Genomic DNA, 24,883 nt, shown 5'->3' with positions numbered 1-24,883 from the left:
TATCTCTTTTCTGAGAATCACCCTCTCATTTTCTAACCCTTGTAGTTGCAAAAAACTCTGGTTTCTGTTTTTTAAGCCCATGAGACTGAACATTTCTGTTTGACCTTTATCCATTACTGAGTAATACCACCTGGTGCCTCCCTTCAGGCAAAAAGCTGTAAAAACAAGAAACTCATCCAATATTGTCTTTTCTTCCAAGTTGTCATCTCCCATTTCATTTCTGCCTGCTTTGGTTGTTCTCCATTGCCTTTATAATTTATCAAGAGTTTTTAGTTATTACTCTATGGAAGGGTTGGCCCAACAGGATCTTCCATGACATTTCTGCAAGCCGAACTTCCTTGTCATCTTTTCTTAACCTGGCATTCTGAACCCTAGGCTTATTTTGATCCTAACCTATTTTTCCATCTTTATTTTCTATCATTATCCTACTAATGATAGAATTTTCACATTAGTAGGATTCTAACTACTAGTTTCAGCTGATATGATCTAATTTCACATCCCTCAGGAACTTTTATACATTTCTACCTTATATCTTTGCTCACATGCTCCCTTCAACCCATTTTATATCCCACATTTTCCTTCTGCTGAAGTCTACCATTTTCTGAGTCTCGGCATAAGATCTCTCTGCTGTTTTCATGAATCCTTTGCTTACTGATTTTAACCATCCTGAGCTCATAGGGCTCTATTATCTATACCACTCATTGAACATTGAAATATATGCTGCCTCATGACATCACTTTTGTTGTGGTCACTGAACTGAAAATATGATGCATTTCCTTTCAACCTAGTTAGGTTCTTGAGGACAGGAACTTTATATATATATATATTTTTTTTTTTTCTCCTACAAGCTCTAACTCAGTTTTTAATTTAGTAACTGGTTTGTTTAATAAATTTCTGAATGAATGAGCCATTCCAATATTGATATTCATATGAATTGCCTTGAAGATGATCTGGCACATAGAAAACACTAAGTAGTATCTGTTATTATTATCTGAAATCAGCAAAGTGATCTCTAAATATTCCTCTCACTCCACCCTTTGCTGATTATTATTTCCTTTCATAGACTTAAAGACATGTGGAATTCTAAACCTGGAAACTATTTAAATTTGTCTGATAAAATCCCCTAAAAATCCTTATCAAATAAGTGGTTCTCAGCAGCCCTACTACAAAGAAGTGTTTGATCGGAAATGTCTGTAGTGCCCAAGGTTGAGAAATCCTGTGCTGTGGGTAGCTCTCTACCTCTTATTTAACCTTCATGAAGTAAAAGGCACCTGCTTTCCTAGTTAACATGTTCTGTTATAGAAATTTCGTAACACAAGAATTTATTTAGTATTTCTTCTCTTTATATTTCCCCTGTTTTGAGAAGAAAATTTAAATAGTTAAATATGTAGGAAAAATAAGTTTTACACAACACTTTCCCTCATATACACACCCTTTAAAATCATCTGGGAGAGGAGCTCTCTGGTGACTTAGTGGGTTAAGGATCCACTGTTGTCACTGCTGTGGCTCAAATCGCTGTTATGGCTCAGATCCAATCCCTGGCCTGGGAACTTCCACATGCCACAGGCCAAAAAAAAAAAAAAAAAATTTGCTTGGGAGAAATTGTAAAAAATTATTTGGAGAGAGTTGTTATAAAGTTAACAGGGGCTTAGTAAATATCTCAGGAATAGTAGTTGTTTCAGAGCCATTCTTTTAGTTTTATATGAAAAGTGTAAAGTATCCCCTGATAATGGTCAGGGTGGGAAAGGGGTTAAACGAAAGCTGCTAGTTGCTTGTCACCAACTGGAGTAGGAGAAAGGGACCCAGCAGACTCCTTCTACCTTCCTCCTTAGCTGCTTTCTCCCTCATCCTCCCTTATCACTCTGCCTCATTCCCGAGGTTAGAAGTGTATACAGTGGTGACAGCTGCTGATTGAACATTGTCAGGAACAAAGGCAATGGAGAGGTCAGTCCAATTACTCCTCTAGCAAGAGGTACTAGAGTTGTGATCCACTTTTCTTAAGTTGCCTAAAGGAAAGTCCAAATATCCCAGTCTGCAGTTTGAAAGAAAATCCCAGGTGTATAGGCTGCTTTTTCCTGACTTTGCAGATCATCTTTTTCTTTCCCCTCACTGGTTCTCTCAGGGGCAGTCACATGAAGATACCTTGCCCCAGAAGCCATTTTTATCCTTACTTAGTGTGTGCTGAAAGGGGTTCTTTTCTGAATGACGGGAAGCCTCCCGGTTCAAGGTCACAATTAACTCTAGCCATGTTACCTAGGGGCTTATGCAAGTAAACACAAAGTGGCTGTCTGTCTTGCCATTCTTTTAGCAAGAGAAAATTAAGGACTCAGTGATCCTACTCCAAGTTTCCTGCATGTTTTCATAATATATTTAAGATCTTTGATTAGTCAATAAATGTAATATTTCTAGCATTTTTCCAAATCAGATTTCTGAGATTTTAAACATTTAAAACATTTTTCTTTTTTCAGCTGGGCCTAATAAAACTTCCTGTATGACTTTTCAGATGCAAAAAAGAACTCCTTTGCAAAAACATCCTGAATTGAAATCTAAATCCCCTGAGAGGAGAGTCCCACTCATGAATGTTCACTAAGGTAGTCAGTTAGTTCATGCATGCTTAGAACCCATACAGCAATCAGCAGTGCCCTGAAAGAAGGGAATTCAAGAACATATAAAATTGTCACATATATTCCTTTTTTTTTTTTTTTTTTTTTGATGTACCCATGGCATGGTTGAAGTTCCTGGGCTAGGGATTAAACCTTTGCCATAGCAATAGCCCAAGCCATAGCAGTGACAATGCTGGATCCTTAACCCACTGTACCACCAGGGAATGCCCCACATATATTCTTAATTATAGGCTTTTTGTATTTATTTCTTCTACATTAAATCTATCATGAAGGAGTTCCTATTGTGGCTCAGTGGGTTAAGAACCCAGCTAATACCCATGAGGATACAAGTTTGATCCCTGGCCTCACTCAGTGGGTTAAGGATCGTTGCCGTGAGCTGTGGTGTAGGTCACAGACACGGCCTGTAGCTGACATTGCTGTGGTTGTGGCCAGCAGCTGCAGCTCTGATTCTGTCCCTAGCCTGGGAACTTTCACATAAACCAGGTAGGGCCCTAAAAAAAAAAAATCATGAAAACCAAGGAAGGGAATTAGAACCTTAAATGGCCTTGATTGATTACAAAAGTAGATAGACAAAAGCAAAATGGATTTTAATGAACATGAACATAGATTCACCAGATCAGAGAGAACCCATGCAGACATAAGTCAGGATTTTGTTTGAGAGTGGCAAAAATGTGTACGTGGGGTTATGGCTGACAGTATTTTTTCAATGCAGAATGACTTTGTAAAGAACCACCATTGCTACTAGTTAGCTAATTGTTGTTGTGTACTTATCTGTGAGCCAACATTGCCTTAAAGTCCCTCATGTATGACCATTGACCCAGGAGAAGCAAACAGGATTATAGGTCACACAGGTAGTCTTTCCTCCCCTAAGTCAGCTGAACACCAAGCACTACCATAGTGGGAGCCCAATTTCCCATTCAGGTGCCATGCTCCCTGCAGCTCTACCACTGGTAATGTTTTCACCAGAGGTAAAATTCCAGTCTCCGTGTTCTCTGAGCCTCGAGGGAACAAGAGCTATTTCTCAGGTTAGGAATAGATACTTATTAATGTTATAAATAAAATAGGTAGAGGACTTTTTTTTTTAATTTAAGGCAAAAACATTTAAGTTTGACTTGTATTCAGAATTGTTTTTTTAATAATACTCATTGGAGGGCTACACATGTATGTAGGGAAGAAATTGTAAAAATTCTGCTTTTGGTAGGAAAAGTTAACATCACTTTGATAAACAGTTTTCCAGTTTGAACTCACATATTGAATTAGAGAACTAGAAATGTGTTTTAATGCATTTAAATCAAATTGTCAAACATACTCATGTCTTTGGAACTGATTTTAAGAACCTTTTCATGCTCTAAACAGTGTCGGTAAGATGATTTTAATATTATCCTGTGAGTAAGAATCATGTGTAAAAATAACAAAAATTACTTTCCTGGTTTTTAGATGTGTGGTTTTTAACAACAGAGGAGTGGCGGGGGAGAATCTCTTGGTAAGTAAATTTAAATTGACAACAGCTTAATTTTTAAAAGAATCATTTTCCAGTTTTATAACAAAAACATATTCTTTCATTTAACTCATTATATAAACAATACAAGTTCACTGTGGAAAATACAGATAAGAAAATAAAAGGAGGAGTTCCCGTCGTGGCGCAGTGGTTAACGAATCCGACTAGGAACCATGAGGTTGCGGGTTCGGTCCCTGCCCTTGCTCAGTGGGTTAACGATCCGGCGTTGCCGTGAGCTGTGGTGTAGGTTGCAGACGCGGCTCGGATCCCGCGTTGCTGTGGCTCTGGTGTAGGCCGGTGGCTACAGCTCCGATTCAACCCCTAGCCTGGGAACCTCCATATGCCGCGGGAGCGGCCCAAGAAATAGCAACAACAACACAACAACAACAAAAGACAAAAAAAAAAAAAAAAAAAAAGAAAAGAAAAGGAAACTTGTAATATGCATAATTATACAGCCAGAGGAATCTCCTTAGTCTATGTCCATCCAGACCTTATATTTAAATTTTAACATGCAATATGTTTCTAATCTTATAAAAATTAAGGCTTTGTTTTATAACTTTTATACTTCTATATTTTAGCACCAGTAGATTTTTATCTACATTATTTTTAATGCAAAACATATTTTCTTTAAAAATTAACTCATACAAAACAAATTAACCAGGATAGTAATACTTTTTTTTACTTAAGAAATTTATTATTGTCATGAAACAGATGAACTGCATGTTATATGCCTATTTGCCTGCCAAAGTTTACATAAAGGAAAGATTATTTATTTATTTATTTATTTTTGTCTTTTTAGGGCAGCACTCTTGGCATATGGAGGTCCCCTCCCAGGACAGAGGTCAAACCACAGCCACAGCAATGCCAGATCCAAGCCACGTTTGCAACCTACATCACAGCTCACGGCAACACCAGATCCTTAACCCACTGAGCAAAGCCAGGGACAAACCTGCATCCTCATGAATGCTGGTCAGATTCATTTCCCCTGAGCCACAACAGGATCTCCAAAGAGATTGCTTTGAATCAGCTTTTTTTTTTTTTTTTTTTCCCATTAACCTCTAAAGTATTTGCTAGGATTCAAGTTCTTCCATCGCTTATAAAATTGTCCCTCTCTCTGAAGTTAAACCTGTGAGTTGGAGTGAGAATTAATGCCCTCACTGGGAGTTTCTCAAAGCTTTTAAGCTGTTAGTCCCTCAGCACTTAAACAGGTCAAAGGCAATCCTATCAAACTAGAAACTTTTTTGAGTCATAAACAGATAATGATTAAGACTATAAATGACTGAGTCATACTGGGAGTAAAAATTTATAATCATGTCACTAAAGTCAGTACATGGAAAAGAGTTCCTGCACTTTGCTTTACAGTGACTGCACTTTGCTTGCACAAGTCTTGGAGAGAACCAAAATCAGTTCGATTTCAAAGGCTAAAGTTACAAAGTGTTTATGATCTTACTGAAGGGCCTCATAATAAGTAGTTTGATGTGAAGGTTCACATTTCCTTATTTAGTCCAGCCCTTGAGAAATCTTGTAGACAGACAGTAGGTGCTCTTAGGGGAAAGATTGGAATTTGTCACTGTGGCTCTGGGCTAAGCAAATCATTTTTGAGCAGACTTTGTCTGCTAAGTGTCCTCCTATGTGTTTCCAGGACACAAAGATGAGGAAGACATAGCCTGAGGCTCTCAAGAACACAACATGCTGCAAAGTCCATTCGGTCCCATAAAGAGAGGGGCAAGGATCTCTTCTTTCAGCCAAGCTGTGTGGTGTGCCTGTTAAATCAGGCACCATACAAGGCAGTAGAGTGAGACATGTACACATTATGATACACAATCCTGACCCTACTTAGGAGCTTGGAAGTTGCAAGTCAGAAACATAAGGATATATATAATACAGTGCCAAGTGTAACCACAGGAAAGTTTATTAAGGCTGCAGAGCTTAAAGGGGAGCTGTAACTAACTACCTGGAGGAGGTGGGAGAACATCACAGGGCGGGTAGATTGGAGTTGGATCTTGAAGGCTGTGGGTGGAACCAGCAGAGGGGATAAGAGAACTTTCAGCATAAAGAGAAAGGTATTAAAGAGCAAGTACTTGTGGAGGGATAACAATGGGTAATGTTATCTAATGATTATTGAGTCCTAAGAATATATCAGTTACGTCTTTCCATATTTAATGTTCAAGAAATAGGAACAACCCAGTGATTTAGGTAAGCATAGCCACTACCACCACCCTCCCTTTCCAGATGGAAGAAAATGAGGCACAAATAGGTGAAGAATTTGCCCACACCAAGAAATTCAGAACCTGGCTTCAGACCCAGATAGGCTGACTATGTGCTTGACTATGTTCTTTTTTTTTTTTTTTGGTCTTTTTTGTCTTTTCTAGGGCCTCACCCACAGCATATGGAGGTTCCCAGGCGAGGGGTCTAACTGGAGCTGTGGCCGCTGGCCTACACCAGAGCCACAGAACACCAGATCCGAGCCACGTCTGCTACCTACATCACAGCTCACAGCAATGCCAGTCCTTAACCTACTGAGCAAGGCCAGGGATCGAATCTGCAACCTCATGGTTCCTAGTCAGATTTGTTAACCACTGCGCCACAAAGGGAACTCCTTTTCTTTTTAATTTTAAAGAATTCTTTGAGTTCTTTTAGCTTGGTCTCTGTTGTCTTGTGCATTAGGTTGAATTATGATGAACTGGTACAAATATCTGTATCATAAACACTAATACAATCTAACTTAAGAAAGAATAAAGAATAAGAAAGAGTAGCTCCCACTGTGGCACTCTGGGATCAGCAGGGTCTTGGGAACACTGGGATGACAGTTCCATCACAGGTCCGGCACAATGGATTAGGGATCCAGTGTTTTCGCAGCTGCAGCTTGGATCTGATCCCTGGCCCAGGAGCTCCATATGTCAAGGGACAGCCAAAAAAAAAAAAAGAAAGAACAATGCCCAAGTGTAATGATAATTATATCCTTTTAGAATAACTACTCTAAAAAATAAATTAAAGGGTGTAAATGAATCATAATTTAATATATGCTTCATGTACCCTAGTGGATCACAAAAATGAGATGCCAGTATTGGTTATTAGAGCTAGCTTTGATATTTAGACCTCTTGACAGTGCTTCTTCCTTCTGCCTTATAGCTATGGACAATTATTGTTTCAGACTAGAGGAACTTTATGTTTATTTATACCTCACCTTGTTCCAGAAAGTATTTAATGCAGCTCAGACCCAGAGTAAGTAAGACTTTAGAGTAGGCATAAAAAAGAACAAAAGATGCAGAGTTCCCTTCGTGGCTCAGCAGTTAATGAACCTGACTAGGATCCATGAGGATGCAGGTTCAATCCCTGGCCTCACTCGGTGGGTCGGGTATTCTGCATTGCCGTGAGCTGTGGTGTAGGTCATAGAGGCAGCTCGGCTGAGTTGCTGTGGCTATGGCCATGGCTGGCAGCTGTATCTCTGATTTGACCCCTAGCCTGGAAACTTCCATATGCCATGGCTGCAGCCCTAAAAAGGAAAAAACAAAAAACAAACAAACAAAAAAAGATCAAACAGGAAGAAACTGACGCTTGACTGAAATTAACCCAAAAAAGCTAGCAAAGGTGAAATGGAATTTAGGTTAAGGAGTTCTCCTAGGAGTGGAAGCAATGCAGAAGTAAAAGATTTGCTGAAGTATGTTGGTGATATACTTAGAATTTGTAAGGATTACAGTGGCTCCTGCAGAGCAGAATAAGAAAGCAGAAACTTTCCACCAACATATTGTCCTCATTTCCAATTAGTCATTGCAGGATTGAGAGAAAGCCAAAATCCTTGCTCACTAGAAAATGAGGAGCATGCATGTTGGCCTGCCTGGAGCTCTTACCTGTGGAAGAAAGAGTCCTAGTCTCAGTAGACTGATCCTCAGATATCCCCCGAGAATTCTTGGGGCCCTCCAAGTAGATGGTGCCTTTTCTTGCTCTCTGCAGATTGGTTTTCAAGGATAGGAATCCAGGGTGTTGTTGTTGTTGTCTTTATAGGACTGCATCTGTAGCACATGGAGGTTCCCAGGCTAGGGGTCCAATAGGAGCTGAAACCACCGGCCTATGCCACAGCTCACAGCAACGCCAGATCTTTAACCCACTGAGCAAGGCCAGGGACTGAACCCACGACCTCATGGTTCCTAGTCGGATTTTTTTTGGCGGCACCACAACGGGAATTCCACAAACTCCCTAATATTAATGATTACTTTGTGGACCATCATGTTTACAGCATGGTTTAGGAATGATAATTTACAAAGAACTCTGCCAAACCTGAGTTTGTTGAAAGCTACACAAGGGTCCCTCTTTTTCTGTTTAAGGTCATGTAGACTTCTGTACCCCCAAGCCCAACCAGTACCCCCTCCTAGCCACTTTGGAAAATACTCTGGCAGTTTCTCAGAAACCTGAAAATTGAGTTGTGGTGTGACCCAGCAGCAGTTCCACTCCTTGGTTTGTACCCAAGAAATAAAAATGTATGTTTATACAATAACTTGTACACACATATTTACAGCAACATTACTCATAATAACCAAAAGATAAACCGAGATAACTATCAGCAAACAGATGGACAAATAAAATACGATACAGCCTTGGCACAGAATATTATTCAGCATTAAAAAAGAAATAGGAGTTCCCGTCGTGGCGCAGTGGTTAACGAATCCGACTAGGAACCATGAGGTTGCGGGTTCGATCCCTGGCCTTGCTCAGTGGGTTAAGGATCTGGTGTTGCGGTGAGCTGTGGTGTAGGTTGCAGACGCCGCTCGGATCCTGCATTGCTATGGCTCTGGCGGAGGCCGGCGGCTACAGCTCTGATTAGACCCCTAGCCTGGGAACCTCCATATGCCACAGGAGCGGCCCAAAGAAATAGCAAAAAAGACAAAAAAATAAATAAATAAATAAAGTGCTGACACATGCTACAATGTGAATATACTATGCTAAGTGAGGGAAGCCAAACAAAAGATCGCATATTGTATGATTTCATTTATATGAATTATTCAGAATAGACGCATCTGTGGGAATAGAAAGAAGGTAGATTGGTGGTTGCCTAGAGGTGAGGGGAGGATGGTGACTGTTAAAGGTAGGGGGTTTCTTTTGGGGGTGATGAAAATGTTCTACAATTGTGATAATAGTTGTACGACTCTGGCATTCCCGTTGTGGCATCTCGGAAATGAATCCGACTAGTAGCCATGAGGTTTCGGGTTCAATCCCTGGCCTCACTCAGTGGGTTGAGGATCCAGCGTTGCCATGAGCTCTGGTGTAGGTCACAGACTCAGCCTGGATCTGACATTGCTGTGGCTGTGGTGTAGGCTGGCAGCAACAGCTCTGATTCAACCCCTAGCCTGGGAACCTCCATGCCGCAAGGGCGGCCCTAAAAAGCAAAAAAACATATGTATTTGTACAACTGAGTATAGTGAAAAAAAAAACCCACTGAATTGTACATCTGCAATGGGTGAATTGTATGGTATGTGAACCATATCTCATAAAGCTGTTAAAGAGAAAAGCCTCCTTCAGGTACTTTCCAGTTCAAGTTAGAGCCAGTTCAGCAAGTAGAGAGGGACTGGTGGGGGTGGCAGTGGAACAGAAGCCCGAAAATACTTTAAAGCCGTGCTGCTCCAAATGTGGTTTGAGGGCCAACTTCCACTTCTCAAACTGACACCAATCACTGACCATATGAGGGGCTGCAAGAAAATATAAAGCCACTTCAGCTCCAGGCACACTGCCTAGGGGAGCTGATTATGTTTTTCTCGTAGAAATGCCCTGTGGTGAGAGGAGCAGGATGCTGATTTACCTTCGGACACCAGCCCCTTATCTCACCCTGGACTAGCCCTTTAAGTAGCTCTGCCTCAGGGATCCTCTAATCCGAAAAACCTCGTTTAATAGATGAGGACGCCTCTGCAGAAGTGGGGTGACAGGCCTGAGGTCATAAAACTGATTAGTGGTCTTAGGGCAGGAACTCGGACTGTCCGATGTCTTTGTGGTTCAGCTCTGGCTTTAAGTCAAGTCAGGCTGCAGAGCTGAGGGGTAGAGGTAAAGAGGGTTTTCAAAGAGTAATCTTGCCTCCATCTCCAGTTCCTCGGGTGGTTAATTAAGGACTCAGATCAAGTGAAATCCGATCATTTCCTACTGAGTTTTTCCACCTTAGCTTTACCTTGGAAGCTAATGGGGTAGGAGGAAGGTGGGGCTCTTCCCCCTCCTGGACCCCGAGTTCTGAAGGGGGCCTTCAGAAGGGTGGGGGACGTTTATGGCCTGAGGGAGAAGGGGCACAGAGTCCAGGGCCAGTGAGGACCCAGTTCAGTTGTCAGGCTTTCACCTTCAGGTACTGCCTGAAGGTCTTCCTACCAAACACCACTGAGTGCCACCCATGTCTGCCCTTTCCTCAGTGCTCCCCAAAATAACCTCTCTCTCCTCCCTCTACCCATCAGAACAACCCAGGAAGGTTGGTAGCGAGATGTGAGCCTGCACTGAATCCTTCAGAATCTTCTCCTGACACTTGTAGGTCCAGTTCAGTAACACCAGCTGTCGGTACCTAAAGGATTGTACAGTTCTCTGTTTCAACAATTTTCAGAGTTCTCTTGTGATGCAGTGGGTTAAGGAGCCGTCATTGTCACTGCAGTGCCTGGGATTGCTGCTGTGGCTCCGGTTTGATCCCTGGCCCAGGAACATGCCATGGGCTTGGCCAAAAACAAAAAAAAACAAAAACAAAAATAGAACAGAACAAACCAACAACAACACAATTTTAAAATAAAAGAAAAAGAATGTTTAAATAATTAAAGAATTTGAGGAGCAGAGTTCCTGTCATGGCACAGCAGAAACAACTCTGACCAGGAACCATGAGGTTACAGGTTCGATCCCTGGCCTCACTCAGTGAGTTAGCGATCTGGTGTTTCTGTGAGCCGTGGTGTAGATCGCAGACTTGGCTCCGATTTGACCCCTAGCCCAGGAACCTCCATATGCTACCGGCGCAGCCCTAAAAAGCAAAAAAAAAAAAAAAAAAAAAAAAAAAAGAAGAAGAAGAAGAATTTGCGGTGCAATGATAACAGTAGTGTAATAGCTCACCACCATTTCTCGAAGGCTTCATCTGAGCCAGGTGCTCCTTTAAGCCAGATGTTTAGCAGTACTTCCCCGAGCACTGCAGGGAATCCCAGTAGAACTAGATTTCCCTCTTCCCAAGTCACTCTAGGTAAGTTTTGTCATTCTTGTCACTGCAGTCTCCTCTTGGCTCAGCTCTCACCCTCCTTCTTTATTCTCTTCCAATAATTGGTTCTCATCCTTGGCTGCACAGGAGAATACCCTGGGAAGCTTTGGAAAAAATACTGATTGGAGTTCCCATTGTGGCTCAGCAGGTTAAGAACCCAACATAGTGTCCTTGAAGATGTGGGTTTGATCCCTGGCCTAACTCAGTGGATTAAGGATTGCATGGCCACAAACTGTGACATAGGTCACAGATGTGGCTCAGATCTGGGGTTGCTATGGCTGTGGTGTAGACTGGCAGCTGCAGCTCCAGTTGGACCACTAGCCTGGGAACTTCCATGTGCCGGGGGTGCGGCCCTAAAAAGAAAAAAAATACTGATCCTTAGACACCATCCCCCAAAGATTCTGATTCCTTTGGGCTGAGGTGGAGTCAGGTGTCTATAATTTGTCCTAACGCTCCTTGGCGAGTCTGATAGGCAGCAAGGACTGAAAACCACTTTGAGGAGGTGAGGAGTCCCAGCTTCTTAGGGTCTAGCCTGAGAAATCCCGTCTGCCTGGCTGACCTACTCAAAGCCACTCACAAACTGTGCTCATTATCAGTGTCACTGTGTAGCCTGACCACATAAGCATGTGCCACGGCCTTCTAGAACGTTGGCAGGAACATGACACATAGGCTGTCTTGCTCTCAGACTTGGCCGGGTGATTTCCTGGGTCCCTTTGTTTTGTGGTTGGTTATTCTAAATAGCAAATATCAGGCAAATTTAGATACTTGGTCATTTTATATCAATGTAGGTGAAGTGATGATTCCTTAACGTGCTAGTTTTATTTAGATATGCATACTTTTGTTTTCTCTTATTTAACAAACTCAGTTTCCGCAAATATGATCAATTTTCCTAAGAATGCTTTGGGCAGCTCTCTGGGTACTGGACTGAGAGTGGATGGAAGGGAAACAAAACAACACAGCAACAAAAAAACACACTAGAGAGAGCAGTTTAAAAACATAATTAGGGAGTTCCCCTCGTAGCGCAGTGGTTAACAATATCCGACTAGGAACCATGAGGTTGCGGGTTCGGTCCCTACCCTTGCTCAGTGGGTTGACGATCCGGCATTGCCATGAGCTGTGGTGTAGGTCACAGACGCGGCTCGGATCCTGCGTTGCTGTGGCTCTGGCGTAGGCCGGCGGCTACAGCTCTGATTCGACCCCTAGCCCGGGAACCTCCATATGCCGCAGGAGTGGCCCTAGAAATAGCAAAAAGACAAAAAAAAAAAAAAGCATAATTAGTCCTATTATAAAAAGGATAATTCCTTTGGGGGTAGGCTGCATCTATGGAAGAATCATAGAGTTCATTTAAGCAGCATTTTATCAAATATTTGAGTGCAGATCATTAAATACTGTAAGGAAGTAAATTATAAGGAAGACTGTAAGATAAAATATCCTAAGCTCTTGATAATTATCAAGACATTACAATAAAGTAAATGTTAAATTGAAATGTAAATTATTTTTAAAAAGACATTTGCATCCTTTTCCTGTTTGTTGTTTTTTTTTTTTTTTTTTTGGACAGAAAGCTAAAATGTTTTTAGGATTTGGCCTGGTTCTGTATTGGTAGTGTGGCAGGCATTAAGAGAAGGGTCCTGGGTTATAGCTTTTGCTGCAGATTAGCAAATTAATCTGCTCCCAGAATAGCTAGAGAGTCAAGCTACCTGATTAACAGGGTGAATTTTGTTTCTAGATCAAAAAAATTTTTAATGAAATTTGCATTTTAAAATAAATGACTTCTAATCAGGACAAGAAAATTTTCTTTCGCGATAAAGAGAAATCTTTTTGGGGTTTTCCATTGTAATTTCAGAGGTAATGAACCCAACTACCATCCTTGAGGATGTGGTTTCAATCCCTGACCTCGATCAGTGGGCTAAGGATCCAGTGTTGCCATGAGCTATGGTGTAGGTCGCAGATGCAGCTCAGATCCTACATTCCTGTGGCTGTGGTGTCGGCTGGCAGCTGCAGGTTTGATTCGACCCCTAGCCTGGGAACTTCCATATACTGAAGGTGTGGCCCTAAAAAGCAAAAATAAGAGAGAGGAATCTTTTTGGGAAGTTGATCAACAGATAAATTAGATGTAGTCCATAGATAAACAGAAGATATATGCTTTATTCTTCTTAAATATTATGTATAAAACATTAAAAATTAATTTCACTTCATTATTCTCTTTATTGCTTTTTGAAAAACTAACCTCTCAAATCATTTAACAAATTACTACTCTTTCTCTCTGATCATAGTTGAAGTTGAACAATTCAGACCATCCCGGTTTGTAATTATCATCAAATTATTCTGTTTAACTTATAAAGTATCTATGCCCAAACATCTGCTAGAAGGTTATCTATCCTTTAGATTTTATGCATTTTTCCAGAATACCTTTCCCATCCTCATCTCACTCTAAAAGGCGTTTTTGGGGAGTTCCCTGGTGGCTCAGCAGGCTAAGGACCTGGCATTGTCACTACTGTGGCTCTGGTTATTGCTATGACCTGGGTTTGATCCCTGGCTCAGGAACTTCACATGCCATGATTGCTTCCAAAAATAAATCAATTAAAGTAAAATAAAAGGAGTTTTATCACTCAGCTGAATCCTCCCAGGCCTTCCTTCCTCCCCTTAGTGATTAGGTGTGGCTTTGCCTCTGTTCTGGAAGCATGAAATAAGGCAAGGATTACTGCAATAGGATGGCTGCTGATTGTATTAGTAGCCTAAGCAAGTGAGAATTAAATACATGTTTTAATCCAAAAAGCCATCATAAAGTTATATCTTCAAACCTGAAGAAAATATCTGCCAGGCCTACCAATTCAGTGTATCACCCCCATTGGTATCTTTGCTGTGTATCCTAGGTGAATTCTTCCTTTAATGGGACTTAAGTCCTATGAAGAAAGAAGGCCTATGAGATTTCCTCTTGGTACCCACCAAGTAGCAAGAGATTGTGTGACAGAACCACAGAGTTTTGCATATCAGGTTACTAATTTGCATACAAGTTACTAATCAGGTCTTGCAGTTCTGTGTGTTTCCATTCAACTGGATGAGTATTTATTGACTATTAGAGATAGAGGTGGAGTTCCCATTGTGGCTCAGCAGGTTAAGAACCTGGTTATTATCTATGAGGATGCAGACTCAATTCCTGGCCTCGCTCAGTGGGTTAAAGATCCGGCATTGCTGTGGCTGTGGTGTAGGCCGGCAGCTGCAGCTCTGATTCGACTCCTAGCCTGGGAACTTCCATATGCCATGGGTGCAGCCCTTAAAAAGAGAGAGAGAGAAATAGAGGTGAGCAACATAGTAATGGAGAGAGCCTCACACAGATAGGGAAGGCAAGGAGCAGGCAGGCCAGGATAGGTAGGGGTGGAATTGGAAAAGGCTGTGCATCCTGGAGAACAGGGGCTAGGTCTAACCTTTTGTCTGATGTTTACTCAGTTTCTTCAGGGCACGATTTCAACAGGCATAGTTGACTATGAAGGCAGCGTGGCAGATGAAGTTTACACAAGTGGCAAGGATATTCGAGAGGCCTAGCAGGCAAGAGAACAGCAGAGTCCCATTGACCAGAATCCATACATGGGGAGGAATAGTAGAACACCGAGCTGGAAAGGTTTCCTGGCATATCGTGAAGGGCCTTAGCAGAGGACTTTGCATGTGATTCAGTCGGCAGTGGAAAGCTAATGAAGAATTTTAATCCAAAACATTGTCAAGATTAGAGCTGGAAGTGTTCTTTAGGGATAGTAATCTGATGGTGAGTGGAAAGAATGATTATGATGGTATTTGGGAAAGGCTAGGAGTTAACCAAGTAAGAGGTTATTGCAGTGGCCCAGGTGGGAGATATAAAGGCCTTGGAGCAGAGACAGCTGGCACCATGCCCCTTCCACGCCCCTATCCCCTTGGCACTCACCATCCGCATGCTGGCCTACCTAATGGCTTCCCACTGCATACACTCCCATCTCTTTGACTGGGGAACTTCTCTAACCACAGCATTCTGCTGAGCCTGTGCTCAGGGCAGACCAGGGTGCCAGGAGCAGCCTTCAACCAATGGCTAAAGCGAACTGGTGGATAAATAACCCAGCTCCCTTGCCAGTCAGTTGGGATAATTCTGAGTCATGTTCAATGCAGTCTTCCCAAGTGCCCCAAAAGGAGTGAGTGAGACTCAGCTGCCCACTTCTGGCATCATTATTGGCTTCCTGCCCCTCCTTAGTCACTCACCAGTTCCCCACTGTTGCTTTCTGCTTGCATGCACATCTTTGTCTCAGGGGCCTCCTGAGAGAATCTAACCTAGAAGGCCTTTGCTAGAGTAAGAAAGGACTCTCCTGTGTTTCCTGCAAAGGTACTGGGGAGGAAGAAGCTACAGGGCTTGGCAGTTGATTGGCTCTACATTAAGGGAAAGGAAGAAGGCAGTGTCACCTGCCCTTTTAATTAGGGATGTATAGATGTCCTTTATAGAAAAATGGAAAGTTAGGTGTTTTCATGAAGAGATAAAAGTGCATTTGGGGGCATTTTGAGTTTGAAGTACTGGCAGACCATGACTTTTAGAACTTGGGAATTTGCATCTGGAGCTCAGAAAGAAGAGACTGGAGATTCAGGTTTAGTCACAGCCTAGAGGTGGTTGACAAAGCTGCGAAGATAGACAAGACCTCCAGGAGTTCAGAATTGACCAGAGCATAAGTAGATGCATGCTTAAGACAAAACTTTTGGAAGTGAATTCTCACATTTGAGGTTTTGGGAAGAATGACAGGAACTGGCAGGAAATGGAAAGCCAGCAGCAGCAGGAGAACAGGATGGAGCCATCTCGGAGCTAAGGGAGTGGCCAGCTAGAGACACATTGTGCCAGAAAGGCTCTAGATGTGCTGCGTTTCAGAGTTCTGATCCACACCAGCATCATCAGTTTCCATCTTAACATAACCCATTGAAAGAAGAACATTTCGGGGAACCAGAAACATATCTGAGGGTACCAGATATTGATTTGTTTACGAAGTATCTCATGGAATCCCAGTGCTTTACAAGAGTTAGTTAACTAATTACAAACTTAAAATCCAGGCTCTGCTACTTTGTGACTTCTGACAAATTACTTAACCTTGCTGAGCCTGTTTCCCCTTGTGTAAATAAGGAACCAGATGTTGTGGTCCTTCCTGTTCCTGAGATTCTCTGATCCTAATAGTCTCCCATCGGCCATTTTTCTTGTCCCCTGTGTATGTTCATGCATGTGTGTGTGCATGAGTATGTACATACATGTACACAGATACTTCATTGAAGCCTGCATAACAAGAGTATGTGTTGGTGACAATAAATAACTCAAATTTTAAAGCCTTACAGTGTGGGCAGACCCAGATGTAGTAACAATGCCAAATAAAGATGATCTTTTTCACCTGAATTCTTGTGACAAATTCTGCAATTACTATGCATCTGCGTGGTAGTAGATATTGTTTGTTTAGATTTTGCTTTGAATTATTTACTCAAATGCATTTAATCATAAAATATCTTTGGAAGTATCTCAGCTTTGTCACTTATTGGCTGTTCAGGAGTTTACAGAAGTTATTTAACCTCTCTAAACTCAATTTTCTCTTAACTCAGTTTCTTAGGTATAATAGGATCTTCCTCAGGGTTTTGTGTACACATATTTAATTATTCAATAAATGTTACAAATACTGTCAGGTTAACAGTTATCTTTTGGAAAGCTTTATATTTGCAGATCTCAAAAATATGGTTATAGGCAATAGGAATGTTTTACACTTGAGTTTAGTTGGAGGGATCTCTGAAAATTATAGCTTTCTCAGAGAGCTCATTAGTGATTGGTGAGTGACATAACTTTTGATTACAGTTTATTGGAATATTATGGTCAGTGTGGTACAAATAATTGGTTTCAGTATTTTTATTAGGGTAATATTACCAGATGTTTCTCTTTGTCATAGATGTCTGGTTATTTTATTTCACGTAACTTTATTCACAAACACACTCTTTTTCACAAAAACAGGATTGCCCTCTGTCCTGGATCTCAAACAAAGCACCTGTGAAGCTTTTCTGCTGGAAACAGAGCCCTTACTGATGAAGTTCACATGAAGGCCATTTGTTTTAGTGCATTCTGTATTGAGGCATAATCAGCTTTACGTATTTTAGTATGGTTTTTAGTGTAGCGCAGCTGGGGCTATGTGAAAATATTCTTGAAAAAGAAAATATGTAATTAATAAAGCAGACTGGATGTTGCTTTATGTAGAGTGAAGGCAATGCCAGAAAAATCACACTCCTTCATTGGTAGACAGAACTCAGGACAGAGCAAACAATTCTCCAGTCAGAAGCCACAATTTAATTTTTTTGTGTGTGGCATTATTGGAAAGCCTTTTTTTGTCTGTTTTTGGCCACACCTGCAGCATGTGGAAGAGATTGAACCTGCACCACAGCAGCGACCTGAGCTGCTGCAGTGACAACACCAGGTCCCTAACCTGCTGTGCTGCAAGAGAACTCCTGGAAAGCCTCTTTGTTTGCTTGTTTGTTTGTGTTTTTAAATAAGAATTAGTTTGGGAGTTCCAGTCGTGGCTCAGTGGTTAACGAATCCCACTAGGAAGCATGAGGTTGCGGGTTCCATCCCTGGCCTTGCTCAGTGGGTTAAGGATCCAGCGTTGCCGTGAGCTGTGGTGTAGGTGGCAGACATGGCTCAGATCTGGCGTGGCTGTGGCTGTGGAGTAGGCCGGTGGCTACATCTCTGATTAGACCCCTAGCCTGGGAACCTCCATATGCTGCAGGTGCAGCCCTAGAAAAGGCAAAAAGACCAAAAAAAAAAAAAAAAAAAAAGAAAGAAAAAGAATGGCTTTGGCTTTGGTAGGCATAAGTTGTTGGGCTTTCTTTTCTATAAAGAGATGTGATTCTCCACTTTTTCTTTCTAAATTGACTCTGTTCTTGTTTAGAGATAACATTTGAGTACGATACTGTATATCTGTTTAATTTAAGGCATTTATATTGGTCTTGCCCAATTTCTGTCAAGGTTTCCTTGTATGATCAGTCGTTAGTGCCAGCTTGAATAGTATTGACTCTAAATGGTATATATGTGTACTGCGAGACAGGAAAATGATAAATTATTATGACTCATAGGTGTGCAAAGGTCATTTTCTCATATTTACAGCTTTTCTTTTTTACATTTCTGTATTTATGCAAATCATTAACCTCACGATTTTAATTTCTCTGCTTTACCTGTCATTGCTTATAGACACCGAGGACTTACTGTTGTTCAAACACTGAAGACTTGGAGACAGTCATTCAGCACGTACACAGTCTGTACCCTTCTGCTCCATTCCTGGCAGCAGGGGTTTCAATGGGAGGGTAAGGTTTTCCTTTTCTAAATTATCCAAGAGGGAAGTGGTCTTAGAGACCCCCTTTCAGGTGACTGTAAGCTATGAGGATATGTAAATGTTTGGTTTTATTTATTTATTATTTATTTATTTATTTATTTATTTAGTCTTTTTGTCTCTTAGGGCCACACCCAAGGCATGTGGAGGTTCCCAGGCTAGGGGTCCATTCAGAGCTGTAGCTGCCGGCCTACACCACAGCCACAGCAATGCCAGATCTGAGCCTCATCCCTGACCTACACCACAGCTCACAGCAACACCAGATCCTTAACCTACTAAGCAAGACCAGGGATCAAACTCGTGTCCTCATGCATGTTGGTCTGATTCGTTAACCACTGAGCTACGATGGGAACGCCTTGATTTTTTTTTATATTTCACCATATGTAGTTCAATGAATGAGGGGATTAATTCAGGTAGATTTTAATATTTTCCTTGTCTACTGACATCTGTGGCAATGTCTTAGAGTGCTTGGGGTTTTGTGAGCCTGAAGGGTTGTCTGAACCCCACAGAGTTGATTTCTGTCACTCAGCAGCAGTCACATTCACTGCAGAGTCCCTGGTGTGCTCCCAGCTGTCCCTGCCACCGCATTCTCTGGGACCATTCAGGAAGCCAAACTTGTACAGTGACTTGCGTCACTCCAGTCATTGAAATAATCACTTACTGCTCTCTCCAGCTGAAGAGGCCTTCAAAGTAGTTTTTCCCCCAGGTGGTGTGTTTCTTGTTTGTTTAGTCTTGTTTAGTTTTGTTGCTGGATGCTCTGGGATGCTCTCCTGGAAACTGACAAATTCTGTTTGTAACCCCCTTCTCCAACTGCTATTTTAAGCAAATAAATATTATAATTTGTGCTTCCAGCATAGGGACTTTTGGGAAACTTTTATCCTGTGTATATATTTAGCCTCATTTCTACTAGTAATTGTTTAAACTTTCTGTTCTAGTAATAGTGAGCTTAATAAAATCCAAAATTTTTGTCATATGGCACTCGGCTGTGCTTAGATTACCTGAACGATTGTCCAAAGTCAACACAGGAGAGAGAAAATGATTTTTTCCTAATTTTGATTGATTAATCCCTTTTTTCAATTTTCAAAACACCTTAGGAGCATATTTACTTGAAAATGACCAACTTTACAAATGATGGACTCTGAAAAATTGGCTCTAACCACCACTTTTTGGATTCTGATAAACATAAAATCAGGAAGAAAAGAATACGTTTCTTACATTAGCATGGAAGGTCTGACTTGACCTACTAAAGCAAAAAATCTGAATCGGTGCAGAAAACCCAGGCAGAATCTGTGAATTGTGCTTAAAGGACAATATTTCTCTTCCCTTTCCTTTGCCCCTTAATGAGAAGGACAGGATGCCAGCTGAACTTTTTTCCCTTAATCATAGAAATTCTTGACTTTTTAAAGGCCAGATCTTACATAAACAGGCCCAGATTCTCTATTCAGGAGCTCCTGGGAAATGCCTATTCATGTCGAATTGAAGCCTCAGTGCCTGCAGGCAGAACTTGACCATTAGCCTTTGCAGCTGGTTGAATATTAATGTCTTGTAAATTGTTCCGAGGAAGTACCCTTTCTAGTTGCCTAGCACTGTGACACGTTCCCAAGTGGGCTTACCACTTGGGGATGTATTTTACAGCTCGACACATTTTTCCTTTTGGAAATGCACCAGACAAAAGCGTCTGCACCCCTCCCTGCTCCCGACTGGTAATCCCTAAGCCTGTAGTGTCTGGGGCCAAGTAAGGGTTTTGTGCCAGACTAAGTCTAGCCAAGGAATCCATGCTGCTCTGGAGTCAGTCAGATTCCAGTCTTCCACAGTTGGTAAACTCACTCAAAAAATTTATAGAGGGAGTTCCCATTGTGGCTCAGCAGGTTAAGAACCTGACTATTATCCATGAGAATGCAGGTTTGATCCCTGGCCTCACTCAGTGGATTAAGGATCTGGCACTGCTGTGGCTGTAGCGTAGGCTAGCAGCTGCAGCTCTGATTTGACCCCTAGCCGAAGAACTTCCATATGCCACATGTGGGGCCCTAAAAAAAAAAAAAAAAAGGTATAGAAACTTCCAAACAAATAATATACAAGTAAGGAATATAATGAGTTTCCGTCATGGCACAGCGGAAACAAATCCAACTGGGAACCATGAGGTTGAGGGTTCGAACCCTGGCCTCGCTCAGTGGGTTAAGGATCCTTCATTGCCGTGAGCTACGGTATAGGTCGCAGACTCAGCTTGGATCTGGTGTTGCTGTGGCTGTGGTGTAGGCCAGAAGCAACAGCTCCCATTAGACCCCTAGCCTGGAAACCTCCCATATGCCACAGGTGCGGCTCTGAAAAAACACCAAAAAAAAAAAAAAAAAGAATGTAATGACCCCCTCATTAATATTCATCACTAGGCTTCAATAACTATCAACTCAAGGATAATCTTGTTTGTCAGTATCACCACCTGCTTCCCAACCCCCATCCCCATTCCTTCCCAACGCTGATGATTTTTAAATAAATTTCAGGCATCATTTATAAAGATTTCAGAGGTTATCACTAATAGGTGGGGTCTCAAAAAAAAAAAAAAAACCATAATACATTATTTCCTCTGAACAAAACTAACAATAATTCCTAAACACCATCAGATATTCAGTCCGTATTTCCTTTCCCTGTTAGTCTGTTGGCTATAAGTTTATCTGGCAAGAGCCAGATAAAGTTCGTATATTGAGATTGATAGATCTCCTAAATCTCTTAATCCATGGGTTCTTTATTTTCTCACTCTCTCCCTTTCCTTCTCTCTTTGCCTTTTTTTTTTTTTTGCCTTTTCTAAGGCTGCTCTTGCGGCATATGGAGGTTCCCAGGCTAGGGGTCTAATGGCCTACGCCAGAGACACAGCAACGTGGCATCTGAGCTGCATCTGCAACCTACACCACAGCTCACGGCAATGCCAGATCCTTAACCCACTGAGCAAGGCCAGGGATCAAACCCACAACTTCGTGGTTCCTAGTCGGATTCATTAATCACTGAGCCACAACAGGAACTCCTATGATATTTTTTCTTTTGGTGAGAAAAATGGAGTCTTTTTTTTGTCAAAGTGTAACAGCCTTTTTTGAGGGTAAACATCTTGACCTAATTTTGCTCCTGAATAATAACCAACAGATACCCCTACCTACTCAGTCATACCTACTCCTGGTCCTTCCTACTCCTGAGAGGTTTGCTTCCAACTCTTTCAATTTGTCTATTATACCAGCCTCAGGGAAATCTCTGACCTCCAGCCAAAGAATGGCGCCACCAAAACCAGGACCCTAGATTGATCCCTTTGCAGGAGAGTAAGCATCACCCCTAAATGGCTTGCTGAGTCGTAGTACTATAAACAAAGAATGCAGTCATTATGAAGAGTTGTATTCAAAACTGAAATTTCCATTTTTGATCTTTTTGTTTGTGTGTGTCTTTTTAGGGCTGCACCTGTGGCATATGGAGGTTCCCAGGCTAGGGGTCAAATCAGAGCTGTAGCTGCTGGCCTAAGCCACAGCAACACCAGATCTGAGCCGCATCTGTGACCTACACCACAGCTCAGGGCAACGCCAGATCCTTAACCCACTGAGTGAGGCCAGGGATCGAGCCTGCATCTTCATGGATACTAGTCAGATTCATTTCTGCTGAGCCATCATGGGAACTCCTCCATTTTTTAATCTAAAACCTCATCAGATTCACTTTGCAAGCCATTCTTGTTGGGGGGGAAAAAAAGGAATTTGTACCCGTTTGTCCTATTTCAGAACCTGGGCAGTTAGAGAAATAAAGAATAGAGGAATTCCTTGGTGGCCTAGTAGGTAAAGGATCTGGCATTATCACTGCTGTGGTTCAGGTCACTGCTGTGGCATGGATTCAATCCCTGGCCTGGGAACCTTTGCATGCCACAGGTGGGGCAAAAAAAAAAAAAAAAAAAAAAAAAAGAATGAAAAATATGAGAGACAGAATTTAGACTATCATCCTTTGTCTTAGTTGGCAATGCCAAACTTAGGTTTCCGATGTGAGTATTAGATGAAACTATGTTCTTGTCCCTCTTACCAAAATAGAACTAGAATAGAATCAGGAAAATTGGTAGAACAAAATGAAAAGGGGGAAATGTGTGATAGGAGATAAGGACAAATAGCAGTGGAGGGTAGGAAGAGAAAACAAATGACACTAAAGGCCAGTTGCACTGCCATGATTCAGACAGTCTAACTCTGGATGAGGAGCCCCTGGAGACTTGCTGTCGGGTGCAAGGATACATGGGCACCTGGATGCCCACCCTGACCAGTTACTCAGAATCTCTGGAGGTGAGACCCAGATTCCTACAGTAGTTTCAGAAACTCCTCATTTGATTCCAGTGTGCAGCCACATTTGAAAACCAGTCCTCCTGTAATCTTTCATCTCTGCCAGGGATTAGCAAACCACAGTCCAAAGCCCAGATCTGGCCAGATGTCTGCTTTGGTACAGTGCCAGAGCTAAGAATGGTTATTACAGTCTTTAATGGTTGGAGAAATCAAAAGAATAACTATTTCATGACATGTGCAAAATATATAAAATTCAAATTTTAGTGTCCATATAGAATGTTTTGGTGAAACATGGCCATGTCCATTCATTCATGTATTGTCTACAGCTGCTTTCCAACTACAGTCCCAGAGTTAAGTAGTTGAAACTGAGATTATAGGCCCACTAAAGCCCCAAACATTTACTTCTTGGCCCTTTTTAGAGCAAGATTGTCTGAAACACCCCTCACGTAATAACTTAAATACCCAACTGGAGGCTGGGGCCCAGGGAGTTGCAAAATTTTAATAAATTCCTAATGTCATTTTGAAAAAAAGAAAAAGGGTACTTGCTTTGGCAGCACATATACTAATTAGAACAATACAGAGAAGATTGGCATGGTCACTGCCCATCAAGGATGACATGAAAATTCTTGAAGCTTTCCATATTTTACTGTACAGCAGAGATTGGCAAACTATTGTAAGTCAACTATACTTTAATAAAAGAAAATACATTAGAGAGTTCCCGTCGTGGCTCAGCGGTTAGCGAACCGGACTAGCATCCATGAGGATGCGGGTTCAATCCCTGGCCTCACTCAGTGAGTTAGCGATCCGGTGTTGCCGTTAGCTCTGCCATAGGTCGCAGAGACAGCTCAGATCCCAAGTTGTGGCGTAGGCTGGCGGCTATAACTCCGACTGGACCCCTAGCCTGGAAACCTCCATATGGCACAGGTGTGGCCCTAAAAAGACAAAAAGAAAAAAATTAGGAAAGAAGAAAAAAATCACTCTTATGGTGGATTTTTCTTACATTTTATTTATAAAAAGATACTTATATAATAACTGTATGCTTTGTCACATTCTCATTATAGCTGACTGCAAGATAAGTAGATGAAAGTCAGAAAAGAATGAAGATATTTGCATGTTTTCCAAGATAAAGGGCTTAAACACTGGTTTATATTTTTCTTCTCCGTAAAGTCCACAATTAGTGGTGGGATTCTTGAGAGAGGACAAATTCGTCACTGAGTTTTCTGCTTTTCTTCATTTTAGAATGCTGCTTTTAAATTACCTGGGCAAAATTGGACCAAAAACTCCTTTGAAGGCAGCTGCAACTTTTTCAGTTGGTTGGAACACTTTCGCTTGCTCAGAATCATTGGAGAAACCACTGAACTGGCTGCTTTTTAATTATTATTTGACAACTTGCCTCCAGTCTTCTGTTAATAAGTAAGTCATCTTTGACACCTGATGTCTCTCTAAACTTTTTTTTTAGGGCCACACCCACGGCATATGGAGGTTCCCAGGCTAGGGGTCTAATCAGCTATAGCTGCCAGCCTAGGCCACAGCCTCAGCAATTCTGGATCCAAGCCGAGTCTGCAACCTACACCACAGCTCATGGCAACACTGGATCCTTAACCCACTGAGCGGGGCCAGGGATAGAACCTGCAACCTCATGGTTCCTAGTTGGATTTGTTTTTGCTGTGCCACGACAGGGACTCCATCTCTAAACTTTTTGGATTACATGTCACAGCAAAAAGTTTTAAACCACAAGACTGCTAGTATATGTATATTTATGTTTGCAATATACGCATTAACTACTGCACCAAAATATTCTTTCCATTGTCAACATATACAAAAAGGAAAAGATGTTAAGTATAAGCTAAAAATATACATAAATGTTCTAATGTTTTTTTTCTATACCCCAATAGATTACCTTGTGCGTCACCACA

At 41.7% G+C, this 24,883-nt stretch overlaps 1 protein-coding gene across 4 annotated transcripts in view; it reads left to right on the top strand.

The window, feature by feature from the left end:
- ABHD3 (abhydrolase domain containing 3) overlaps positions 1-24,883 on the top strand; it is a 66,096-nt gene that overhangs the window by 34,815 nt on the left and 6,398 nt on the right. For 3 of the 4 annotated variants that reach the window (XM_005653405.3, XM_021096170.1, XM_021096169.1), the window contains 3 exons: positions 4,062-4,107; positions 18,540-18,652; positions 24,207-24,380. In XM_005653405.3, coding sequence (XP_005653462.2) covers positions 4,062-4,107; positions 18,540-18,652; positions 24,207-24,380 — 333 coding nt within the window. The remainder of the gene's footprint in view (positions 1-4,061; positions 4,108-18,539; positions 18,653-24,206; positions 24,381-24,883) is intronic. The other variant, XM_021096171.1, reaches the window with a different exon arrangement.

The sequence above is a fragment of the Sus scrofa genome, chromosome 6 (assembly GCF_000003025.6).
Source record: "Sus scrofa isolate TJ Tabasco breed Duroc chromosome 6, Sscrofa11.1, whole genome shotgun sequence".
NCBI lineage: Eukaryota > Metazoa > Chordata > Mammalia > Artiodactyla > Suidae > Sus > Sus scrofa.
Note: the sequence above shows the minus strand (reverse complement) of the source record. Positions and strands in the feature narration are given on the sequence as shown.